Source organism: Dasypus novemcinctus, chromosome 21, assembly GCF_030445035.2.
Source record: "Dasypus novemcinctus isolate mDasNov1 chromosome 21, mDasNov1.1.hap2, whole genome shotgun sequence".
Lineage (NCBI taxonomy): Eukaryota > Metazoa > Chordata > Mammalia > Cingulata > Dasypodidae > Dasypus > Dasypus novemcinctus.
The window spans coordinates 34,863,791-34,888,061 of record NC_080693.1 but is presented as its reverse complement, the minus strand read 5'-3'; the positions used below and the strand labels follow the sequence as shown (position 1 = coordinate 34,888,061).

The window sequence follows — 24,271 nt, the reverse complement described above, 5'->3', positions numbered from 1 at the left end:
CTTGGCTAAAACATGAAAAATTTTACTTTTCATGGGCTTTTCTTTCTTCCCCTTTTAGATATTTCTGAGAAATTAAAAGGGAGCGAATTTACAGAAAGGTACAGAAGTTTCTCTTTAGATGTTTGATGAAAAACAAGGAAATCAGCACATTTAGTGTTAGTGACAAAGAGCAAGTCTGGAGCACCTACAGTTGAAAAGCAGAATATATTTTTGCTCCCAGTTATACAATTATATTAAAATATGGGAACTGGAGTATTTTTTCATATTAAATACCTAAGCCAATTGCTTGTTCTGCAACTTTTCTTTAAATGACATTCATGGATTCTTCAGTTGTAAAAGTCCAATGTGTACCCGAAGCCAAATGAACTATGTACCAACAACTATTCCAGAATTGTAGATCAATGCCCTCCCCCAACCCCACCCCACAAAAAATAAGAGTATTTCCCCAACACCCCACAGAGGCTGCTTAACTCCTGGCAAGACATGCAAATCATATTCGCTTAAAAAAAAAAAAAAAAAAAAAAAAGAAAAAGAAAGAAATACACCCCTGCAAACTTCAAGGCATTTATCCAGCATTCTCGCAGGGTTCAAAGTAAAACCAAAAGATCAAGGGAGGAGTGGGGAAAATGTTGAATCATTCTGGGTTCCCCGTGATTAGTGTATCACTTTAGTCACAGAACAAGATACAGTGATCTTTTAAGTGGATTTGCCTTCCCTGTGGGTCATCTGTTGCCCAAGTTGATGACAGCAGGAACTTTTAAGAACCACAACTTGTTAAGTCTGTATTCATTAATCACTTGCATTCACTCTTAAAACAAAAACTAACAAAAGGGAAAAAAATAAGTATTCAGTACCGGAGATTAAATAACCTTGTGTAGTCTCTTGAAATAAATTTTGATTCCTTAAGAAGTCTAATTACTTTCAGTTGCCATTTTTTTTAAATAACTATATATATTTATATATATATTTGTATATATTATCCTGTGATTCTACTTATGGTTCCTCTGCTGCGTTGAAGATTTAGGAGCATAAAAGCCTTGTGTCCCCCATGAACGGTGGCTCTAATGCTGCAGAAAGGTCACGAATAGGCAGTCTGATCCTGCTACCCTTCATTGATCTGGACTATCCATGGCTTCATTGTAAGTGATTATCCTTTTGGGATCTGGAAGATTAAAAAATAATAGGAAGAAATAAATGAAACATTTGGTTATAATTCCTTTTGCTGTTCTCAGCAAAATGAAATGAAAATTTATTTCAACCAGTGTGAATGTCTAACTAGGAATTGTTCAAGTAAAATCTAGCAGCAAAAATTTCAAGTTAAGTTAGTTGAACGGTCCTACCCATTCAGTCTTAACTATGATTTATTTATTCCTTCTTCCTAATTTCCCTCAGCACTATCAGCCTTGATTCTTAACAGCAAATGCCTATAGATCCCCTGGGTTCAAAGCATAACACCATCAGAATATATCTGGGCAAAGAATCCAGAGTTATCCTAAAGACTGAATTCCTACTTAACTGTATGCTCCCCTCCTCTGGAAAGGCAATGTTTTATTACATATTATTCTCTACTTAATATAACTTTTAAAAATAAAAATATCCAAACCAATGGAAAATTATAAAGTCTTCAAAGTAATATTGAAGAACTCAAGCTCACATCAGCCTAAGAATTAATCTACAGTTTAGTCTAGAATATGTTATCCTTTTTGGGTTACCCCCTAGCAACCTGCCATGAAGAAAATGCTCATTTGTAATAGTTTATAGCTATTCTACAGTAAAATCAGGCAGGTCTGGTTTAAACAATCTCAATTGCTCTTTTGTGTTTCAATAAAAAGATACACAGTAAGCAACTCAAAAAACAGCTTGGTAGTTATCTTCCGGGGAGGAAGATAGGGAAGAGGAGGGGGGGAGGGGGAGATAGACTTGGCCCAAGAACAAGAAGGTGGACAAAGGAGCCATGTTGGGATTTCAGGGGAATTTACTTTTCTAGCTTATACAGTAATCTCTCTGAGCCTATTTTCTAATCTGCAAAATAAGATAGAAGGGAATTTCTAAAGTACTTCAACTTCTGAAATTCTAAGAATTTCACAGTCACCTGAAATTCATTTATACTAGCTAAGTGGTTAGGGAGCATGACACAATTCAGTTACAGTGTTCTGAAAACCCAAATCAATTAGTCAATGTTTTATTCTCCAAATCAAAACTATCACTTTACTTCAGGTATTCTACAATTACCAATATTTTAATACACTTGGAAAGAGGACACATGCTATCCCTTCTCCACCACACAAAGACTGCCGATAGGTGGAAACCACTTATCATGTTGGTTTCCTAGATTAAAAATATTTATGGTATACTTTATTTTTCATAATCAGAGGGGAAAAAAATTCATGTTCTTGATCGAGCTGGTGAAGACTTCTTTTGTCATATTCTTTTCACTTGGTAGTGCTACTCCATCCTTAGCAGTCCCAGTATGGCAGCTAGTGCCTTTGAACTGCAGTTATTAATGCAGTACAAAATCTATCTGGTAAGCTACTTTTGGTCTGTCATTCCCACCCAGCAGTAAGGTACAGTGATTATTGATTAGTACTCCTAACATTGATGGTAAACTAATCACATTCTTACCTTGCTTCTGCAAATTCCAAATAGATTCCATTTCTGCAAAGAAAAGAAATCAAAAAGGATTATTTTACACACACTGTTTGGGAGCGCCAAGTTTGAAGCCATGCTTTTTGCTTAAAAATACCTAGACTGTTACTGGACTGGAGCAGGGTTGAAAATAGCAGTTCTACAATGCTCAGATAAAACCCTCTTATTTTCCTATAATTTGTAAATATCATCCAGATTGCCTGAAGTGTTGAAAACAAAAAGTCAATTATTATCTGAAATCAAAATTCCAGGAAACAATTTAGTCTTCACAAATAGCAATGATGTGCAGAAGCAAGTTATAGATAAAATAGTATTTCTGGGGAAGTGGATGTGGCTCAACTGATAGAGCACCCGCCTACCACAAGGGAGGTCCAGGGCTCAAACCAGGGCCTCCTGACCCATGAGGTGAGCTGGCCCACGCACAGTACTGCTCTGCTCAAGGAGTGCCCTGCCTTGCAGGGCTGTCCCCCTTGTAGGGGAGCCCCATGCGCAAGGAGTGCGCCCTGTAAGGAAAGCCGCCCAGTGAGGAGAAAGTGCAGCCTGCCCAGGAGTGGCACCACACACACACACAGAGCTGATGTAGCAAGATGATGCAACAAAAGAGAGACACAGTTTCCCAGTGCCACTGAAAAGAATACAAGCAGATAGAGAAAAATACACAGCAAATGGACACAGAGAGCAGACAACTGGGGGGGGGGGGGGCGGGGGAATAAATAAAAAATAAATCTTAAAAAAAAAAAATAGTATTTCTCACAATAGCTAATAGTTATTTAAAAACAATTTCTTGGCAACCCACCAGACTTAAAGATGCCTAAATCTGTTCAATGAGGCATTCAAGAAATATGATTACACTTGGTGTTTAAAATGCCATATTAAAATTTTAACTCTTTGCGGTTCTGATCCCCAAACCAGAGCCACTCCTATTTTAACCGATAACATAAAAATGCCAATTCACACCATTTATTAATAACAAAATCCTCATTTGCGTCAATTTCATTCAAAATGTGAAATGTGTATAATGTGCCTAACTTTGGTATCCTAAAATAAGAGAGATATTGTACATGTCCCATCTGCTATGGTGACATACAGAGAGAAGGCAAAAAGTACCTGGAAACATACAAGAAAGCTTCATAGAAAGGGATATTTGAAATCTTTATGAATAAGACAGTCCTTAGAACCAAAGAAATGGACCTTGAAAGGAAATACTATGTGATTAAACAAAAACTTGTTATAGTTACTTAGTAATAGGAATGAACTGTAACACTGAGGATAAATGCTCTTCCCAAGCCACGCAACTATCATTCTGAAAAGGACAAAAAGATGTATTGTTACCTAGATTCTTTGTAATTGTTTATATGATTTATCATGAAGAAAGTTGTAAAGAAAGGTAAAATGAGCCCATTAATATAGGATATATCTGTGCATATTAGAACTGTTACCCTACATACATATTTATGGATCTCAGAACAACCTATTTTAAGAAGTTCAAAGATAAGAACTTGCCTTAACTATAAAAAGTTAATCCAGGGAAGCAGCTGTGGCTCAGTCTATTGGGCTCCCATCTACCATATGGGAGGCCCTAGGTTCGTGTCCCAGGGTCTCCTTGTGAAGGCAAGCTGGCCGATGCCTGCGGAGGCTGATGGCCCATGCCCACGGAGAGCTGGGGCAGCAGATGACACAACAGAGGCAGATAAAGAGATATAGAAGAACACACTGCAAATGGACACAGAGAGCAGACAGCAGGCAAGCTGCAAGGGTGGGGGAATAAAAATTTAAAAATTAAAAAAAAAAAATCTTAAAAAAAAAAAAAGTCCAATGCAAGAGCTTGGGATTAAAAGAAAAAAAGTTAATCCAACACAACCAACGTTTTCTGCAGCTTTTAGTGAAAGCACAGAAATAGCTCACTTTATGCAGCAAGTAAATTCCTGAAGTTTTTTATACAATGATTGCTTGATACTCATTTTTCCACAAAACTCAAACAAGAAGGTTAATATCAGAAAGAAAAGAAAATGAATTAAAATCTTGGTAAGACTACACACCACACTGAAACAACTCTACTAATACTAACCAAGAAGTGATACTGATACTACTGATAGAGAGCATAGATATATAGATATAGTCAAAGAATAACATTACATTTTGCCCGCTTTTAGGTACAGGAGTCACAATCAGCTTCTGACTATGAAATGTGTTACTTCATGTAACTTTGTTTTAAACTATCACAAAAGAAGCTAAAAAAAATTTTGGACAGGGAAACGGACTTGGCCCAGTGGTTAAGGCGTCCGTCTACCACATGGGAGGTCCGCGGTTCAAACCCCGGGCCTCCTTGACCCGTGTGGAGCTGGCCCATGCGCAGTGCTGATGCGCGCAAGGAGTGCCCTGCCACGCAGGGGTGTCCCCTGTGTAGGGGAGCCCCACGCGCAAGGAGTGCATCCGTAAGGAGAGCCACCCAGCGGAAAAGAAAGTGCAGCCTGCCCAGGAATGGAGCCGCCCACATGTCCGGTGCCACTGACGACAACAGAAGCGGACAAAGAAACAAGACGCAGCAAATAGACACAGAGAACAGACAACTGGGTGAGGGGGGAGAATTAAATAAATAAATAAATCTTAAAAAAAAAATTTTTTTTGGACAGTGTAAAGAAGGCTATAGATATAAAGAATTCTACAGAAGTTTCAACTCTACACTATTAAAATTCAGTAACCGAAAAAAAAAATACAGTAACTGGGAAACAGATGTGGCTTAAGCAATTGGGCTCCCGTCTACCATACAGGAGGTCCAGGGTTCGATGCCCAGGACCTCCTGGTGAAGGCATGCTGGCCCATGTGACAAGCTGCTCTACATAGAGTGCTGCCCCACTCAAGCAGTGCTGCCTTGCCAGCCAATGTGGAGAGCTGGTGCAGCAAGATGACGCAACAAGAGAGACAGAGAAACAATATGAAGATGTAGCAGAACAGGGAGCTGAAATGGCACAAGAGAATGATTGCTTCTCTCCCACTCTGGAAGGTCCCAGGATCAGTTCCCGGAGCTGCCTAATGAGAATACAAGCAGACAGAGAGGAGACAATGGAGGGAGGGGAGAGAAATAAATAAATCTTAAAAAAACAACAAAACAGTAACCAGTCCTTTAAATACTGTGGTTTTGGTCTACTCCACTGCCGAACTCCCACTCCCTCATCTTTAACTTGCCAGCTATTTGTAAAAAGTAACAAGAATTGCAGGAGCCAATTATATAAATAGTTATTGTGAAATGCCCACAGGACTAAACCTGGTAATTAAGTAAAAGTTTCTGCCCTTAAGAAGATATATCAAAGTAGGCCATTTTGTTAAATGTCTGTAACAAAATGTGAAATGTTAGAACATTCACAGTTATGATATTTAACAAAGAAAATTTAACATTCAATTTTCTAAGCAAACACCTTCTCTATATAGCTCCCTATCACAATGCTTTCTGTACTCTGTGTCCAATTACCTTAATTTCAAGTAGTTTAAAATGTACTGTTGGGGAGTGGGTGTAGCTCAAGGTTGAGCATCTGCTTCCCATATATGAGGTTCCAGGTTCAATCCCCAGTACCTCCTAAAAAAATGAAAGGAAGAAAAGGGAAAAAAAACATACCATTAAGGAGCTAAGGATACAGATGCAAAGCTAAAGATCTCAGCCCTCTTGAGGTTAGAGTCTAGAAGGCAGTTTGTTTGGAGGGCGGGTTCTAGGTAGAAGAGAAAATATGGAAAGAATGTTTGGCAGTATTAAAAAACAAGGTATACTGTTGCAGGGATCAGCAAACTAGGCTTCTCCCTGCCACCTGTTATTCTAAGTTTCACTAGAAAACAACCATACCCACAGTTAACCTATAGATGCTTTCAAGTTATAACTGTACAGTATTTGGAAGAGACTCTATGACTCTCAATGTCTAATATTTATTTTATGACCCTTTACAGAGAATGTTTGCTGACCCCAGCTTTAGAGGCCACAAGTAATTATTAAGGCTGTCAGGTGAGAGGCGAAGATTTAGAGGAAAAATGCTACTTAAGAGCCAGAGCTTAAGAACATTTCTGGGGAAGCTGACGTGGCTCAACTGACAGCATATACCTACCATATAGGAGGTCCAAGGTTTGATACTCAGGGCCTCCTGGCCCATGTGGTGAGCTGGCCCACATGCAGTGCTGCCCCATGCAAGGAGTGCCATGCCATGCAGGGGTGCCCCCCGTGTAGGGGTGCCCCATGCTCAAAGAGTGCGCCTTGCAAGAAGAATCGCGCAACGTGAAAAACGCAGCCCGCTCAGGAGAGGCGCCACACACACATGAGAGCTGACACAACAAGATGATACAACAAAAAAGAGACACAAGATTCCTGGTGCCACCTGACAAGAATGCAAGTGGACACAGAAGAACACACAGCAAATGGACAAAGAGAGGAGACAATGGGGCAGGGGGAAGGGGAGAGAAATAAATTAAAAAAAAAAAAGAACATTTCTGCAGCTGTCTTTTAAATAACCTCTTTTGCCATTAGGTAAGCCTTACTGCCTTCAACACCTACAATTCTCTGCCTTTCAAAATATAAATCTGAATGTGACTACAGTGCTCAATACACCTCAGTGGATTCTCACTGTCTATTAGCTCTGAGATCAGATCTGGTACATCAAGAAGTTAGATGACTAAATTAAAAGTTCTTTAACACATGCCACTCACCTTGAAACAAACTATTACTGGCAATACACAAGTGGTAATATGCCATTACCTCCACCAAGAAAATATTCTTAACTCTCTGTTCAATAAGGCCCACTTCCACTTCTCTTTGGAATCTTTATTTACTACCTCCCCCCTCTCCCCCCACCTCAGGGGCTTCTCTCGGTTCCAATTGCTTTTTGCACAACAATCATACTAGTAATATATTTATTTTCATATATGTTTCTCTTTTAGACTGTATAAAATGAACCCTCTTTTCATCCACTCGTCACTATTACTTAACAGTGCTTGGTGCAATATACTGATTTGAATGGAATACTGTTCATAAACCAGCCATAAAGTAATATTAGGTAGACTCATTTGAAAAATTGTCGATATTCAACTTCTTCTGACCTACGAAAATGGTCAATTTCATGTGGTTCATCCAAAGAGTCAGCACTTATTTCTAAAATTCCTCAAAGAAAAACTGAAACTAAGAGGGCTAAAGTCAACCAGAACTTACTTGTTTGGTTGTGGTTTAATAGGATATCAAGGGGAAAAAGAAAATCAACATCTAAATTAAGACCTCAACACATAATGACTCTCCCTAAAATAAATCAAATATAAGCCTGACTCCAATAATTGAGAATTTTCAAATCAATTTACCACTAACCATGCCTTCCAATCCTTAGTAAGCTATTTCAGATCATTTTAGTCATTCTGTAAAATTCAGCAGGGATAGAGACAGGAGTGATAACACTAAACTTAATTTCTGTTTTTCCCCTCCTAATTCAAATTTACCCATCTTTCGATGTAATTAGTGGCTATCCCAACACTGTGTTTTGCTATTCATTTCCTCTTTCTCAACCAGTATCTGCCTATTTTCTCTTCAAAAAAGCCTTTTGGAAATTTTTCAGTTTGATTATAACTGAAGAGAAAAATACTGCACATTTTCAAGTAAATCTGACTAAGATAGTTAGAAGCTACCACCTTTTCTCATAAATGCTTAACGAACTCTTAGGCCCATCAATTTTACTCCTGTATGTCACAATTTATTTGGAACTACACAAAACCAGAATAAATACAATTTTATGGATGGACTATCTCTAAAAACACAATTGTTTCCGTAATGGAAACTCACAACTCGAGGTTTCCCATTCTGTCCTTTCTACTTCTAATCTTATTCTAACTCAGTTCCCTTTAAAGGCAAAATATAAAATTCAAGTTATTTGGAATGAAACTGCTACCACCATATAATAGCCAGCGTCTGCTTTTACAGCAGGTTTCATTTCCCTCACCCTCAAAACTTAAAGCTAGTAAAATCTAGGGGTTAAGTTTTGGTTTCTAAATTCTATATAGGTCATCTTTCAGACTAATACCATCACAAAGCAGAGAATTATTTTGTGCATCCATTCGCATGTTTCAGAGAAGGGGGGGGGAAACATCCTTTCCAAATCTAGGAAATTCAACCAGGGCCGAAACTTGCAGCCACATGTTAATAAGATTAAAAAGACAGCTGTGACATCACAGGCAATCAAGAAGCAAATGCAACAAAATAAGAGTAAATTATGAAATTACTTATTTTTACATTACAGATTACTTCTTAATCTGAATTATTTTCATATTACTAAAAGGAGAACATTTTAATATTCAGATCCTATGAACACATATGCAAACTATATCTAGCCTCAGGCAGTTTTTTAATGGCTTAACTAACCATAACTTTCCTCCTCATAGCCTATTTCCCAAATCCTGTATACTGCCTACAGCATTTCATATCACTTCCCTCATGCCCTTTCCCAATCTAAAAAAACAAAAAACAAAAAACCTATATTTATTCTTTTGAATGAATGTTTCTGAATAAGCATAGGGTTGTAAATACAAATTTCTGGACTATTCCATGAGTTGTCGCCAAAAAATTGGTTTCCAATACATCCTACAAATTGGTGTGACATTTATCTCCCCGAAACAGCTATACATGTCAACTGCTTAATATCAACTCAGTTGTTAAATAAGCATTTGAATACAATGTTATAAGACAAAACAAAGGTTATTATCCCTATTTTATAAAATTAGGAAATGCAGGCATAAAAATGACAAAATGTTTTTTGCCTAAGTATACAATAATCAAGAACTGCAGCATAAAAACCCACATCTTTGGCCAGTTAAAGTTACTTCCACTCCACAAGCCTATCTCCCTGGTATTTAGTGGCTCCTTCTGTCTTCAGACCAAAATTAAAAGCCTCCATGATCTGGCAGCAAACTTATCTTCCTTCTCTCACTTTTATACTCCTCCCATCATCACATCCAAACTGGATTCCTTCCTACATTTACATTTATTCACGATTCTCCAATTTTACTATTCTTTCCTCCTTCTCCTCTGCATTTTCATTTATCAAAAATCTTGATCCATTCAAAATCCAGTTTATGCTGCTACTTCCATGAAAATATACTCTGCATTTACTCTTTCTCCCTTCACTCCATTAGACAGTCTTTCCCTAACATCTTTTACTTATGTCCTTTTTTTTTTTTTAATGACTTTTTCTTTTAGGAGGTGATGGGGATTGAACCCAGGGCATAGTACATGGGAAGCAGGTACTCAACCACTGAGCAACATCAGCTCCCCAAGGAGGTTGGTTTTTTTTTTTCCATTTGTTTTGTTTTTGAGATATTGGGAATCGGTACCTTGGTAAATGGGAAACAAGCGCCCAACCACTTTAGCTACGTCTGCTCCCCCTTATATCCTTTTTAAGCCATTTAACATCATGCCTTATACTTGTGTACTGTTTCTCCTCTACTTGTTAAGTTTCTGAAAACTGACCCTGTAAAACATTCCCAGAACTTAGTAAAGCACTTTGCCTATGATACTCAAGTCAAATATTTTATATGTACATATACAGGTGTACATAGATGTGTACAAGTAATGTTGTTGTGTAATGGTACAAATCCCTTCCCCAAGATAACACAAAGATTAACAATCCTATTTCCTAAACAGAGAGTATTACAGGGTTCTGGGGGCAGAGACAGGGCATGGAAAGTTATGGCTTAATGAGTTTAGTTTCTGTTTGGGGTGACGGTAGTAAAACATTGTGAATGTTAATTAATACCACTGAATTGTATATTAAAAGTCGTTAAAATGGAAATGTTAGGTTGTGTGTTACCATAATAAAAAATTCATTTAAAAGAAAAAAAAAGGCTAAAAGAAAAATCCCAAGAACTAGAAATCACATCAATCCCTTTTTATTGCCTTATTTATCTTCATTTCATATCCATGTATTCAACTGCCATGATCATTCTGATTTTTTATATGTAGTACTGCCAAGGTCATTAAGTAATGTTTAATCTAAAGACGCACCATTCCTATTATGGTGACCTAATTCATCCTCCTACCTAGTATTTCCAATCGTGGTTGAAGAGCTTATTTAAGTTAGGAGGCTTGCATAGAACAACTTCCATTCTTCAGTTCATGTAGTAAGAGATCACTATTAAATATATAAAGAAAAGACTACACAAAAGGAAAGCAGAAATATAGGTGCTCTTAAAGAATATTCTAAAAACCCAACTGATCATTTTAATATTCTAAGAAAGTTTAAAAAAAAACTTCCATTTATGAAAAACCCTTCACAAGAGCTGTTTCAAACAAAATCCAAAGAGACAAATTAGTGACCTAATGGACCAATCTTCATTTGGCAAAAATTCAAAGAACCTGCCACTGGATTGAATTTCACTGAGACCTAATTAACTATATATTATCTACTGTTCTAGGCAAAAAAACCAAAACAAAACAAAAAAAACTAATTTATATCTCAGTAATTAATATAAACCACAAAACTCAAGCTGATGCACAATAAACTAAAGCAATTCTCTTGTAACACCAATAAAAATAAACATAACTGCATCCACATCCACTTAGTTCATCTAAATACCGATTATTTCCCATTTAGTTAGACCACCAAGACCGAGGAAAAATAAGTAATATCTAGAAATAAACAAGAGTTAATACTTCCACCATTTAAAAGGCCCTCCAATTCAGTGTAATAAAAACCACCTATCCATGTTAAAAATAAACCATTTCTGTAATAAAAAAAAATAAAATAAAAAAGCCCATTCAATACATAAGCTATTGACCAGCCACCTAATGAAAACTATCCTAAAATTTTCTTTGGAGGGGGTAGGGTAAGACATATCACAACCAGAAAATCTCAGGCTCATAAAATGACCACCAGTACAAGATACTTTGGTAAACAATCCCAAAGTAATGGTCTCTGGAGAGCAGACAGCACAGAAAATAGCACCAAACACCCCAAGTTCCTCTCTGGCAGAATTTTACATTATATATAAATACATATGGCCACATATCTTTAAAATCTAAACATTTTTCTGTCCTAACTTTCCTAAATGCATCCAGCTACCTGGTTAATCATTCTCATTTCCTAAGAGCTGAAGAAAAGTGAAGAACGCTCTTGTTATCTGTCAGGATTCCAATTCGTAAAATCCCATAAGGCAATTCTATTACATATCCCCGTTTTTTAAAGGAAAAAGCATGTAAAAAGGAATCAATTTATTTTATTAAACATCTTCAAGGTTGCAGATATGGAAAGGTATGTAGATCAGATAATATGCTTTAAAAAAATCACATTAATAGTTGTTATTTTATCTCTGAGGCAGTGATTCTTCCAAAGAGAGCACTGTAATTTCCTTAGTCCACAATCTGATATGCTTTACCTCCCCTGCACTTGCAAGCCTTTGTCTAAACAAGCAACTATTAAAAATGGGAATTTGTAGCATGTATTAGTTGTGCATATGCATGAAGCATGGATTTCAGGGGGAGAGGGGAAAAGAAGAGGGTGTAATGGGAATGAAGGTAGAACTAGTATGAAGACCGAAAAACCACTCCTCTAAAAAGAGCAGTTGTAAACATTTGCTAAGAATTTAAATTACAGTTAGGCTATATATCAAATTTTTCTTTAAGACAAACAATATTCTTAGAAAGTCATTTGCATTGAAAACTATCTAGTTCCCTTTTAACACTGGCTCTGGATCTGTGAAACTAGACTCGCAAAAGCCTGGTTTCTGCAATGCTAATGGTGCTGCCAATGTAGTTTGTCTAAATTATTTTCTAGTTAATATTCAACACCCATTATCCCATCTTATAAGGAATAAAAATTTAATACCCCCATATCTTTGGACTCCTCAAAAGACTGCTCCTACTCATTTCAAGCAATTACTAATAAACAAGCTTTCTAAGACTCCAAGTCTATGATATGAAAAACAAAGAACATATGTTCAAGCTTTTTTAAAAAACAAACTGTCCAAGAGAAAATGTAGTAAGTCACCCCTTTTCAGGCAAGTTCTCCCTATTCTGAGCCAGACAAGAGGTGAATTATACCCATCTACATAAAAAGAAATGCTTTTAAGGTTGGAAACGTGACAATTCCTTCTAAATTTTAACCAGAGCATTTCCAAAGAGTTTGAATTAAGCATTTGATAATTTGTCCTTAATACAGCTTATACAAATATCTTAAAATTGATCAGTAAGAGTCTTTGCATAGGAAACAAATTGAGTTACCTTTAGTGTGATATACAATAGCAGCCCTCAGGTCAAAAGAACCCCAGCTATCATTCCTTTCTAGGCCTCTCTGGTATCTCTGTTCTTTGGCGGAGCCTAACAAAGTGTTCGTAGGAGAGGCCAGAGGATTTTGATTTTCTATCTCGTAGTCCTTTGAGAGAAACACTAAAGCACCTTGACTACTGGTGTCTGCTTTTTGCAGGTCACCTATATGACTGGGTTCCAAGGATAAGGCTCCACTCTCACTAGTAGTCCCAGGTTTTAGAATGTTACCCAGAACTTGAGGACTAGTCCGTTTTTCCAGCTCATAAGCCTTGGGAAACACAGGATGCTCAGTTCCTGAGGGGATTATTTCAGCACCCTGTGAAACCAAAGTGGCAGGATATTCCCCTTGAAATGTCACCTCCATTACTTTATGATCTGATGACTTCCCAGTAACAGTCTCAGGGCCAGCACTGGGCTCATTTATAAATGATAAGCCCCACTGATTCTGGAAGATATCCCCCAAGTTTTGTTGATCTGTCTGAGAGGGCAGATCCACTTGTGTTGTGCTCAACAGCACAGCTTGCATATTTGAAGGGTAGATAAAAAGGCTAGACTTAATTTGTTCAACAGCTGCTGAAGTTAAACTCATGTCCTGGAGAACTGAATCAGTCCCGGAAGAGATCGGTGTTAGAGTATTAGCAGCAGTAGTTAGAAGTGGCTGACCCCCTGGAGAATACCCACTGGCATCAGTTCCTGCTAGAACAGGTCCATTAGAAAAACTGGCAGAAGTAACAGATTTCAGCGCAGACATAGGGACCTGGGATAACCGACTTGAAGACTGGGTCTGAGTTTCCCCAGTAGATGACGAAGAGGATGAAGATGAAGATGGAGACACAGAAGAATTCTGTACAGTTTTGTTGAGGTTTTCCTTAACTTTGCTTGCATAACTTATTTTAGGAACTATTTTAGCACTGCTATTGTCCACTGGAAAAACTGGGGGTGGTTTAAATAGGGTCCACGAGTCCTCCTTGGAGGCAACAGCTGAAGCATGCTTTCCTTTGGGTCGATCATCAAACTTTTTGCTGCTCACACCAGGTTTAACATCGGAGCTCTTCCGCAGCACATCACCTACAGTGGATTTTCCTCGGCTTGTTCCTCCAAGCCCAGTGTCATACTTCCAAATGGGCTTAGAACCATCTGCTCGATTTCCCTTTTGTTCACTATAGTCAGGTTTGAAAGTTTCAAGTCCCTGTTTTAAGGATGGGACACTGGTCTCTTGTTGCATTATTTTGTCCTGCACTAAATTAAGGTTTTCGCAACCCTTGGCACTATTGCGCCTAGCTTTCCGTTTTTTAGGAGTGGTATATCCACTCTCAGATCCGCTACCATCATTATCTGCCCCTTTGCCCATATAACCATTAGTGATATAGCCAGAATTATTTGTCACAACACCATTTGGAATTGCTACAGCATCGGTCTTGTCTACAGATTGGTTCTCTCCAGATTTATTTTCATAAGACTTCCCATTCTTTTTGTCCATACTGTTTTTCTGAATGAAATTCTTGGTTTTAATTCCTCCTTTCCCAAAGGTGCTGGCCTTCACAGTCTGCTTCAGATTAGTGTCTACAAGTTGCTGGTTGCCATTGAGGACCCTGGAAATAGGGTTGCTGGCTTCATCAGAACCCAGGTTCTTTAAAGATATTTCTCTTTCTCCAGCATTACCATTTAGTTCACCATAGCCTAGGAAAACAAAAGTTTTTTAAAATTACAACATGTAAATTAATTACAATAGTACAAACATTTAAAGACTATTTACTATGTGCTAGACACAATACGATGAGCTTTACGTTACTCACAACTGAGAAGATACCAGTCAACCACATTTTATAAATTAGGAAACAGGAGTCTACCCAGATGTTACATAATTTTCCCAAATTCATACTGTCAAGCAAAGGGACAGAACTAAGCCAAGATCCAAAACAAAGTCTGAGATCAGAGAGAACATGACCTCTTAAGTCATTTGCCATAATACTTCTCACCTAACAGAAACAACACACCTATTTTCTTAGGAGGCTGCTATAAAGTTTCTTTTACATTTAAGAGCAGAGCTATGCTCTTCATAAAATCAAATTATACTGATACAGTAATTATAAGTATTAAAGGGAAATTTCAGACTTCATTTCTATGAAGTCACAAATGGCTAGTGGACACCATAAGCAGTTTCCATTGCATTCTACCATTCAATTTACAATAAGTTAAATTTAAGGAAAATCTAACAGTTGTGGCCTTTTTCTAAATTTAACTTCATTTCAACATTTCCCAGATCAAAACATTTTTATAACAATATGTTTCTAACTCGTACAAGGTATATTCATTTTTTATTTGGGTAAACAAACTCTAGAGAAATTAAGGAACTTGCTAAAGTCACAATGTGGTAGAAATGGAAATCTGAACTCCAGATCTACCTGGAGTATGCTTTCATACCACTATGTGTAACATACTGCGTACCCAAATGATGCAGCAAGAAAATATTTACTACAAATACTTCAGTGAAGGATATCTTAGTTTTTAAACATGTTATGATATTCAGGTTTAATTGAATACCATAAAAAAAAAGTTTTATTACTATAGGTGGCTTAGAGTTTTCAGAGCAATGATATTTCAGGACCAAACTGGGACATCTTTTCCCATTTAATTACTAGTAATACAATATTAGTTATCTACTTTTCTAGAAAATATTCATGAGCATATTTTGAGGTCAAGTGATTAAAAATAGACATACAACAGAAGGATAGTTCATTAAGCATTTTTCTGGAGGAGTCCAACAGGAATACTGTTATATGCCTTCACTTTCTTCACCTTTAAGCCTGTAAGGGCTAACAGGTATGCGTATGTGAGCTTGTGTATTCTTTTGCTATTTTCTGAGTTTTAATTTCCAGTATCAATAGATATAACCCACATGAAAGCTCTTCAGAGGTCCTCCATTTTAAGTGTAAGGGACACTGAGATAAAATAGTTTGAGAAGCACTGTTAAAGAAACGACGTGAATCTGGGAACATGGTTTACTACAATTTTAAGTCACTCATTCTACATCAGAAAAAATGAGCACTAAATATGAGCAAATAAAGGCATTTTTTTCTATTGGATTCACTTTTATATAATACATTCAAGAAAATATACTTAAGGCCTAATCATTCCTAGGGCAGAATGGCACAAAACTTGTACCATGAGAATATATTTTGTAAGAATTCTTAACTTCTGTAGGAAAACATTGTATTTTTTTACTGCTATTGAAAAAGTTATGAAAACCAACAGAGCTAAACTCTTAGTGGAAAAAAATTCTATCGTATGAAACAGAAAAGACAAGATTACTGCGTATGGATTTCTATACCAAAGACATCCAACATCCAAATTAAGTCAGACCTAGGTGAAACAGAATAACTTTTTCTAAGATTAATCAGATTTCAGAAATCATCAAGCAGCGAAAACAGCTCAGAAACCACTATACTCCCACCCCCAAGTTTTAATATGACAAATAACATTTACCATTTAACTATACAAAAATTTCCTCCATGGCCATCACCTTTGTATGTAAAAGTCTGTCAGAGAAGAACTTTGTTTTTAAAAATGAAAATTACAAACCAAGAGTGAATTTAGGTATTTAAGGAAAATGTAAGCACTATCACTTAAGTGAAAGATATTAAAGGCAGGGCTGCCATAGTGAAGCTTCTATGTTCACTTCAAATGCACTCAGCAAAACTTGAGTCCTGATAAATCTAGCTTTTGGATTAGAAACTGAAATTACTCAACACATTTGGCTCTCTCTTGCGCCCTCTTCTGGATAAAGAAAAATTGCTCCCCTACAGTTTTGTGGGTAATGGGTCACAAAAGCCCACTTCAACATATTACAGAGATTTACTTTTCTCCCAAGTCAGTTGTTGTTTTAATAAATGAGCATTACGACTGTCTTGGCAACAGCACTGTGAAAAGGCTACACACAAAAAATTGATCATTCCAAATAGTTTACATTCTCTCAGAATTGTTAAGCTCAGTTTCCCCTCTTTATTCCCTTCCAGGATAAAGCATAATATTTTGGGGATGCTTCTGTATGTAGGATGAAGTCCTGGCAAGGAGTATGATAACTAACCAATAAGACTGTCTGACAACACATTCCAAGCAACCTTAATAAAGCAGTTTCTCATTTTAAAATTGAAAAAGATCTAGTGTTATATAGTTCTTAAAGTTTCAAACTCTTTCAAATCCTTAGGATGAAATATTCCTAACATATTTATATGTTCATTTCTATTGCCTATCAGTCCTCACCACTCCTCAAACTGGAAAATATGACATTCCAATTTCAGTTTTCTAGTTATTTAAGGCTGCAATAGAAAAGCAGTTTTTCTGCAGCTCTTGGTTACTGCTTATATCAAACTTGACATTCTGAGTATAAAAGTCACTTCCTACCGTTCTCTTCTATTTATAAACCCTTATTTTTTTTTTAATCTGCGAGTCTGTAGACTTTTAAGCTAATTTCTTCAAGTCTCTTCTAAAGCGATTTAACATAAATAAAAAAAGGAAAAATGATGTTTGGGATCAATACCAATCTTAAAATGCTTTGAAAAACACCATTCTTTAAAACATAGGGAAAAGTTTCATCTGAAGCAAGATGTAGTTATCCAACCTCATGGATAGCCACATAGGTTCATACTTAAGGACAAGAGAGAGGGGTCAAAGTAACTCGCCCTCCCCCATCCAAATAACATTTTTTAATCTCTCTCCTCAAAGACAATATCCAAGTCCGTAAGGTTGTACTGGGAACCGGAAGGGAGCGCGGAAAAAGAAAAGCTTTTTTTGTGTGTAAAAAACGAGCTGCTAGAAAGGACCCAAGTGAAAGCCTCAGAGGCGGAGTCGTGAGCGAACCTGGCAGTAGATGAGGTTCCTGTGGCAGAGAAACTCGTGACCTGGGAGCTGGGTTCCCGCTGGGTACCCCACCCGGCCTTCAGGCACCGCCTCTAGCCAAAATATATCCCCCCTCCCACGCCAGCCCTCCAGCCCCGGGAACAGCCGCGGCCGCCGCCCCGGCCGCCTTCCCCTCTTGGCTCGGCTCGGAGGCCGGCTCCCCGCCCTGACCGCCCGCCCGCGCCTCCCGCCGCACCCGGGAGCGGGAAACGCGGTCGCCGGCGCGCGGGGCCCTGCAAAGGCCGCTCCCCTCGTGGCCGCGTCCCTCCCCCACCCCAACCGCCCCCGCCCCTCACCCCAGGGACCCGCCCGGGGCCGCGAGGCCGCCACCGGGTTACACAACCCGGGCCGGCAAAGGGGGGAGGGGAGGTCGCGGGCGGGGGGCGTCCCCGCAGCGCGGGGAGAATAGGCGACGACCAGCAGAGATCCCCGGCCACCCGGTTCCACTGTGCTGGGCACCCCTCGACACCCTTCCCCCCTCGCTCCTCAGTGGGCCGGAGTCGGTGACAGGAATCGGCTTCCAACATGGCGGACAGGAAGCGGCCCCGCGAGGAGAGAACATTCCAGCCGCGCCGGCTCCGGGGGGAGCGGGCCCGGGGCGCCGGCCTCGGGAGGCGCCTCAGGCAGAGGCCGCAGGCTCTAGGGCCCAATAGGGGTGTTTAGGAGTAGAAATGACCCAAGAGACAAGGGGTCCCTGCCGACCCCGAGATGGGGAACCCCAAGGCCACAGGTGGGTTTGGGGTGGCTGGTGAGGAAGGACACTACTTCAGCTCTGCCCACCTACCCTCTTTTCGCCGCCTGCAAAAGGGTCTGGCGTCACTCACCCGAGTCGGGATTCGCTAGGCCTTCCTGAGTTACACCCCAAAGGATTTTTTTTAGGGAGTGGGAGACCACCCCCATCGCAAGGCTCCAAATTAAGGCCTCTTCTGGGCTACAGGAAGGAGAACGGAAAAGGAATAAAGCTGGCCTTTAAGGTCGACGACCCTCCGGTTCTCCCTTCACTTCCCTCGGGGGCCGGGAAGGTCACACTGGCCTGGCTGGGCCTCTCCCGTGGAGAGAGGAAGGAGAGGGCGCTGCAAACCCCGCTGCCCAGGCCGAGCCCCTGGGAAGGTCTGGGACAATGAAAGGGGGCATCCCCAGACCCGGACGACACAGACACACATCCACACCCCGACAACATCCACGCTTTTCGGATCCAGCCCCACCCCCATGTCCCCTGCCCCTCACCCCATCCCCTTCCCCCACCCGTCCTCCCTCCCAGACCTGTTTTCTTCTTCGGCGTTTCCTGGTGCTGCTGGAGGGCGTGTTTCTGCTCATGTTTCAGCGGCTTTGGCTGGGCCTTGGGGCTGCCCTCGGCTCCATGCTGCAGGTATTGGTGAGGCTGCTGGTGATGGTGGTGGTGGTGGTGGCTGTGGTTGTAGAAATAGTAATGGTGGTGGTGGTGCGGCGGCTGCTGCTGCTGCTGCTGCGGATGATGGTGTGGATGGTGGTGGCTGTGATGGTGTTGAGGCTGTGGCTGGCCGGGCTTCTCCTCCATTGAAAGCGGCTGGGACTCCCTAGCTGAGACTGCGGGCTGCTGCACCGTCAGGATCTGAGACTGCTTCTCGGGGCTCACTCAGTATATCTGAGCGCGTCTCGCCAGCGCACTGGTTAACCGAGCGATTCTGCGAGATTGGCAGGCGCGCTCCAGCAATCAGAAGCCAAGTTGCGTCGCAGGCCCCGCCCACTAGCCCAAATCCTCTTTCCTTCCTCTTCGCCACTGCCTTCTGGCCAACGCCACTTACCCTATGCAACCTCACAGGGCCGGGCCTTCAACGTCAGCACTATGGCTCTCTCTTCTGTCGCTTTTTCTCTTTCACCGCGCAGTGTGCGAACAGCACTTTCTACACTTTTCGCCGGCAAGCAAGCTCAGGTCGAGTGTAGCAGATTCCACTGGCGCTGGGAGCCATCTGTTGGGTTTTGTACCCCTAGAATCTGTTGGCTTTTATTTCTTTTAATCCTTTTCCGGATAACCAGAGGGGAAGCTCAATTCCCTTAACCCTAAAGGGGCAATATAAAAAGAGGAAATAAATACATTTTTAAGAATACAAGAGCTTCACAATTCAGTAGATCATTTCGTATTCTGGATTCATTTTGCTTTGTATTCATATGCTAATCTCTTCCTCTCCACGAAGGGATTATAGTGTTCCACAATGGGGTATCTGTGTAATTTTCTAAAAGGGCACAAAGGGTTTAAATCATTGTTTCTTTGTATTCGGAAGCAAAGGAGAGCAAGAGGAATGAAAATCTACCCTGAAGATTTTTTTTTATTATTAAACTGTGCAGGTGAGGTCAACTGTAGGACCAAGATAGAATCCAGAATGTGAACAATTTGAAGAGCAAAAGAAAGGGAAAGAGCACTTTAAAAGTTTAGTTGTTCATTTTCTTTGCATATTCGGGTTTAAAGAGATAAAGGAAATACAACATAAGTCTGGTAGAATTATGGGTGTTTTTTTTTCTTTGTAGGGTAATTTAATTATGCTGCATTATCATATCACAGTCTTATTTTTTAAAGCAAATTGTTAAGGTAAGGATAGCGGTTACTCAGGAAGAAAGAAGAGGGTTGTGATGGGGAAAGACATAGGGCTATCAGATAATATTTTATTTCTTGACCTAGATGGTGATTACACTTATATTTACTTTATAATTATTTGTTAAACTGTATATAAAATATGTATGTATAATGCATTTTTCTCAATGTGTGTTACATTTTACAATTTTTAAATGTTGTTTAAATTCCTTCCTGTATTTATACAGCAGGACTACATTAAATGATCAAAGAAGCTTAAAAGCAAAAAGTTTGTGTTCTGAAATTAATGAATGTCAACATGAAAGGTAAAAGCCTGTTTCCAACACCAAATGCTACTGAATCCAGAAAACCATGACAGATTTTGACTTGTTGTATTTATTTTTTATTTTATTTTATTTTATTATTAGCTTTTTTAAAAAAGATATAAATCACACAAAAACTTGTTCTATTTAGAAAGATATACAGTGCCTTGCTAAATTTTATACAAAGACCCTTTAGGGGGGAGGGAGAGTGGTAAAGGTAGGAAAGACATTTACCTAACTTTTAGGGCTAAAGTTCCAATAATAGTACCTTATGGGGAAGTGGACATGGTTCAACTGATAGAATGTCCACCTACCATATGGAGGGTCCTGGGTTCAATCCCCAGGGCCTCCTGACCCGTGTGGTGAGCTAGCCCATGTGCAGGGCTGCTGCGCACAAGGAGTGCTGTGCCATGCAGAGGCGTCCCAGCATAGAGGAGTCACATGCACAAGGAGTGCGCCCCGCCAAGGGAGCCGCCTGCGTGAAAAAAGCGCAGCCTGCCCTGGAGTGGCACCAGGCACACGGAGAGCTGACACAGCAAGATGACGCAACAAAAAAGAGACGCAGTTTCCCAGTGCCACCTGATAATACAAGAGGACACAGAAGAACATACAGCAAATGGACACAGAGAGCAGACAATGGAGGGGGGAAGGGGAAAGAAATAAATAAAAATAAATCATTAAAAAAAACACCTTATGGTGACATGTATTTCACACTAAATAGTTTTCCATCACTTTCCTATCCATTTAAGAGAAATAAAAGTGCACATGTAATTTAGGATTATGTTAATATACCTTATATTCTTTTTGTGAGAGTTTTAGTTGGAAGGCAAGAATTCTTTTGCTCTAACTTCTCTTTCTACATTTTCTACATTATAGTTGCAGGCAAACCAAAAGTACTCCTGAGTTTCTGACTTTTTTAACACCTTCAGCTGCCTTAATTTCTTCACACGTAATTCTATGGAGTGTAGGAAACTAAATCTTGCTCTCAGATGCTCTACTATGAATGTTACCCTAGCAGTATGTAGTAGTATGAAGAAAGGCTTGTGATGTGATGTAAGAAGAAAATGCAGAATATAAAATTCTAGGTACACTGGGATCATAATCTTGTAAAAACATGAATATTTGTTTAAATAAGAATGGAAACAGAACAGTAAAATGAATACTTTTTTCCCCGATTTGTCTGTAATAGTTTCACGTAAACTATATTTGAGATTTGTCGTGCGTTTAAAATATTCCATTACATTAATGCCATACCAAACCTCTATGAAAAGAAAATAAGTGGATCTACTTATTTCAGGTATATTTTTCTGCATTAAGGAGAAAAAAACAACAAGAAAATACAGAATAAGTTTGGTAGAATTCTGGATGATTTTTTTTTCAAATGTTTTGTAATATAACTATTTTTCATAATACAAACATTATTTTTAAATAAAATTAAATTTTTTTACAATAGTCAAAAGGTAGAAGCAACCCAAAGGCCATCAATGAATGAATAAACAAAATGTGGCACATAAATACAATGAAATATTATTCAGCCTTAAGTAGGAATGAAGTTCTGATACATGCTAACACATGGATGAACCTACAAGGCATCATAGTGAGTGAAATAAGTCAGACACAAAGACAGATATTATATGGTTCCATTTATATGAAATAGAATATGCAAATACACAGAGACAGAAAGTAGAGTACAGGTGCCAGGGGTAAGGGTAAAGGGAGATGGGGAGTTAATACAAAAATGGGTGAAGAGTTTCTGTTTGGAGTATTGTCAAAGTTCTGATAATGGAAGTTAGTGAAGATAGCACAACATTGTGAATGTAATTAATCCCATTGGAGGGTGTGCTGGGGAGTGATAGACATGTGAAAGTTCATGCTGGATATGTTTCCACCATGAAAAAAAAATCTTCCGGTTGATCAAGATGGTGGTGTAAGATGATCCAGGGTGCCATTCCCCCACAGACTCTTTGAACACCTAGTGAAAACTGGCAGAACCATCTTTCTCAAAACTCCACGAAACAGTTAAAGGATTGCAGTAACTGGGCAAATGCTGAATCATGGAAACACAGCTTTAAAAATGTAGAAGTAAGGAGCTAATGTGGCTCAAGCAGTTGAGTGCCCACTTCTCACATGGGAGGTCCCAGGTTTGGTTCCCAGTGCCTCCTAAAAGAGAAAAAAAATGGTAGGAGTAGCTCATGGAACCCTTGTTTGCCCCTCCCCTAACCTCCTCTCCAGCATAGTATGGACACAACATGCTCTCCCATTGTGAGTCCCTGCTCCTGTTTTGGAGGGAACCGAGTAACCCTGTGCACATACTGTGGTATGTATATGTTGTTGTCAACCTATCACAGTGACAGGATGAAAGATTGAACCAGGAAGCTAGTCTCAGGCTAGGCCTCTCAGAACTTGCCCTGTTGGCAGAAGGAGTTTGTGGACCATTAAAGGGATGTAAGAGACAGTTAACTCTAAATGGTCTTGGGCAAAAGAATACCTGCTTTAAGTAATCTGGGAAGAGGAGAAAGTCTATTTCATAGGGAGTAGAGGCAGCATTGGAATTATCATAAACACAGGAATTCCTAAGGCAGAAGCAAGCACAAATCCAGGAAAAGAAGCAGGCTGCACAGCTCCACACAGGCTCATAAAATACAGAGAGGACCCTGCACTTCATATTCACCTAGCACTGGTCTTGATAAGAGGACTAGCATTGGCCAAAACAGAGAGAAGGGGCTTTTGCTTTGGTTTGCTGGTTTCAGTAGCTCCTGACACTTAAGGAAATCTCTGTCCTATCACTAGCTGGAAATAAACTTAAGGAACAGAGAGCTCTGGGACTAAATCCCAGAGTTAACACTTCAAAATATTAAAATGTGCAGAGTGCAACAAAAGATTTCAAGACAAACAGGAAATGATGGCCCATTCAAAGGATCAAGATGTATATCCAGAAACCATCAACAAAGACAACCAGCCTTTGGACATAGTGGACAAAAACTATTTAAGAGTGATCCTCAATATGCTTAAGGAGATAAAGGAAAATATGGAGAAAGAACTAAATATATGAGGAAAACAACGATAAACAATATTAAAATCTCTTAGAGATTCTCAATAGGAACCAAGCAGAAACACTGGAGTTAAAGACACAATAACTGAAATGAAAGATTCCCTAAAGAGTTTCAACAGCAGAAAGGAGCTGGCAGAAGAATCAATGATCTCAAAGACAAGACAATTGAAATGATTCATGCTGAGAAGAAGGAAAAAAAGAGAATTAAAAAAAAAAAAAGCCTAAGAGATCTGAAGGACCCCATCAAGCATACCAATATATGCATTATGGACCAGAGGAAGAAGAAAGAGAGAAAGGGACAGAAGGAATATTCACAGATACATAGCAGAAAACTTACCAAATTTAACAAAAAATATGAAGAAGTCTAATGTTCAAGAAGTCTAACAAACTCCAAACAGGATAAAACAAAACCACACCTATGCACATAGTAGCAAACTGTAGAATGCCAAGGACAAGGAGAGACTTCTGAAAGCTGTAAGAGAAAAGCAATGTGTTATGTTACAAGAAGTCTCCAAAAGAATAACTGC

At 39.4% G+C, this 24,271-nt stretch overlaps 1 protein-coding gene across 1 annotated transcript; it reads right to left on the bottom strand.

Annotated features, from left to right (window-relative positions):
• Positions 1-550: 550 nt before the first annotated feature.
• Positions 551-21,373, bottom strand: NUFIP2 (nuclear FMR1 interacting protein 2). The gene is made up of 4 exons (XM_004454354.5): positions 19,085-21,373; positions 12,878-14,602; positions 2,623-2,655; positions 551-1,162 (listed from the first exon to the last, which is right to left on the bottom strand). Exons 1-4 carry the CDS (start codon positions 19,356-19,358, stop codon positions 1,110-1,112), a joined length of 2,085 nt encoding a protein of 694 aa, XP_004454411.1. The 5' UTR covers positions 19,359-21,373; the 3' UTR covers positions 551-1,109.
• Positions 21,374-24,271: the final 2,898 nt, after the last annotated feature.

Excerpts from the sequence above, each read along its gene's own strand:
- NUFIP2 (XM_004454354.5), bottom strand. The coding sequence starts at position 19,358 with ATGGAGGAGAAGCCCGGCCAGCCACAGCCTCAACACCATCACAGCCAC. Across the intron at positions 2,656-12,877 it reads TATTGTATATCACACTAAAG|AAATGGAATCTATTTGGAAT; the intron begins GTAACTCAATTT and ends TTTTCTTTGCAG. Across the intron at positions 1,163-2,622 it reads TTGGAATTTGCAGAAGCAAG|ATCCCAAAAGGATAATCACT; the intron begins GTAAGAATGTGA and ends TTAATCTTCCAG.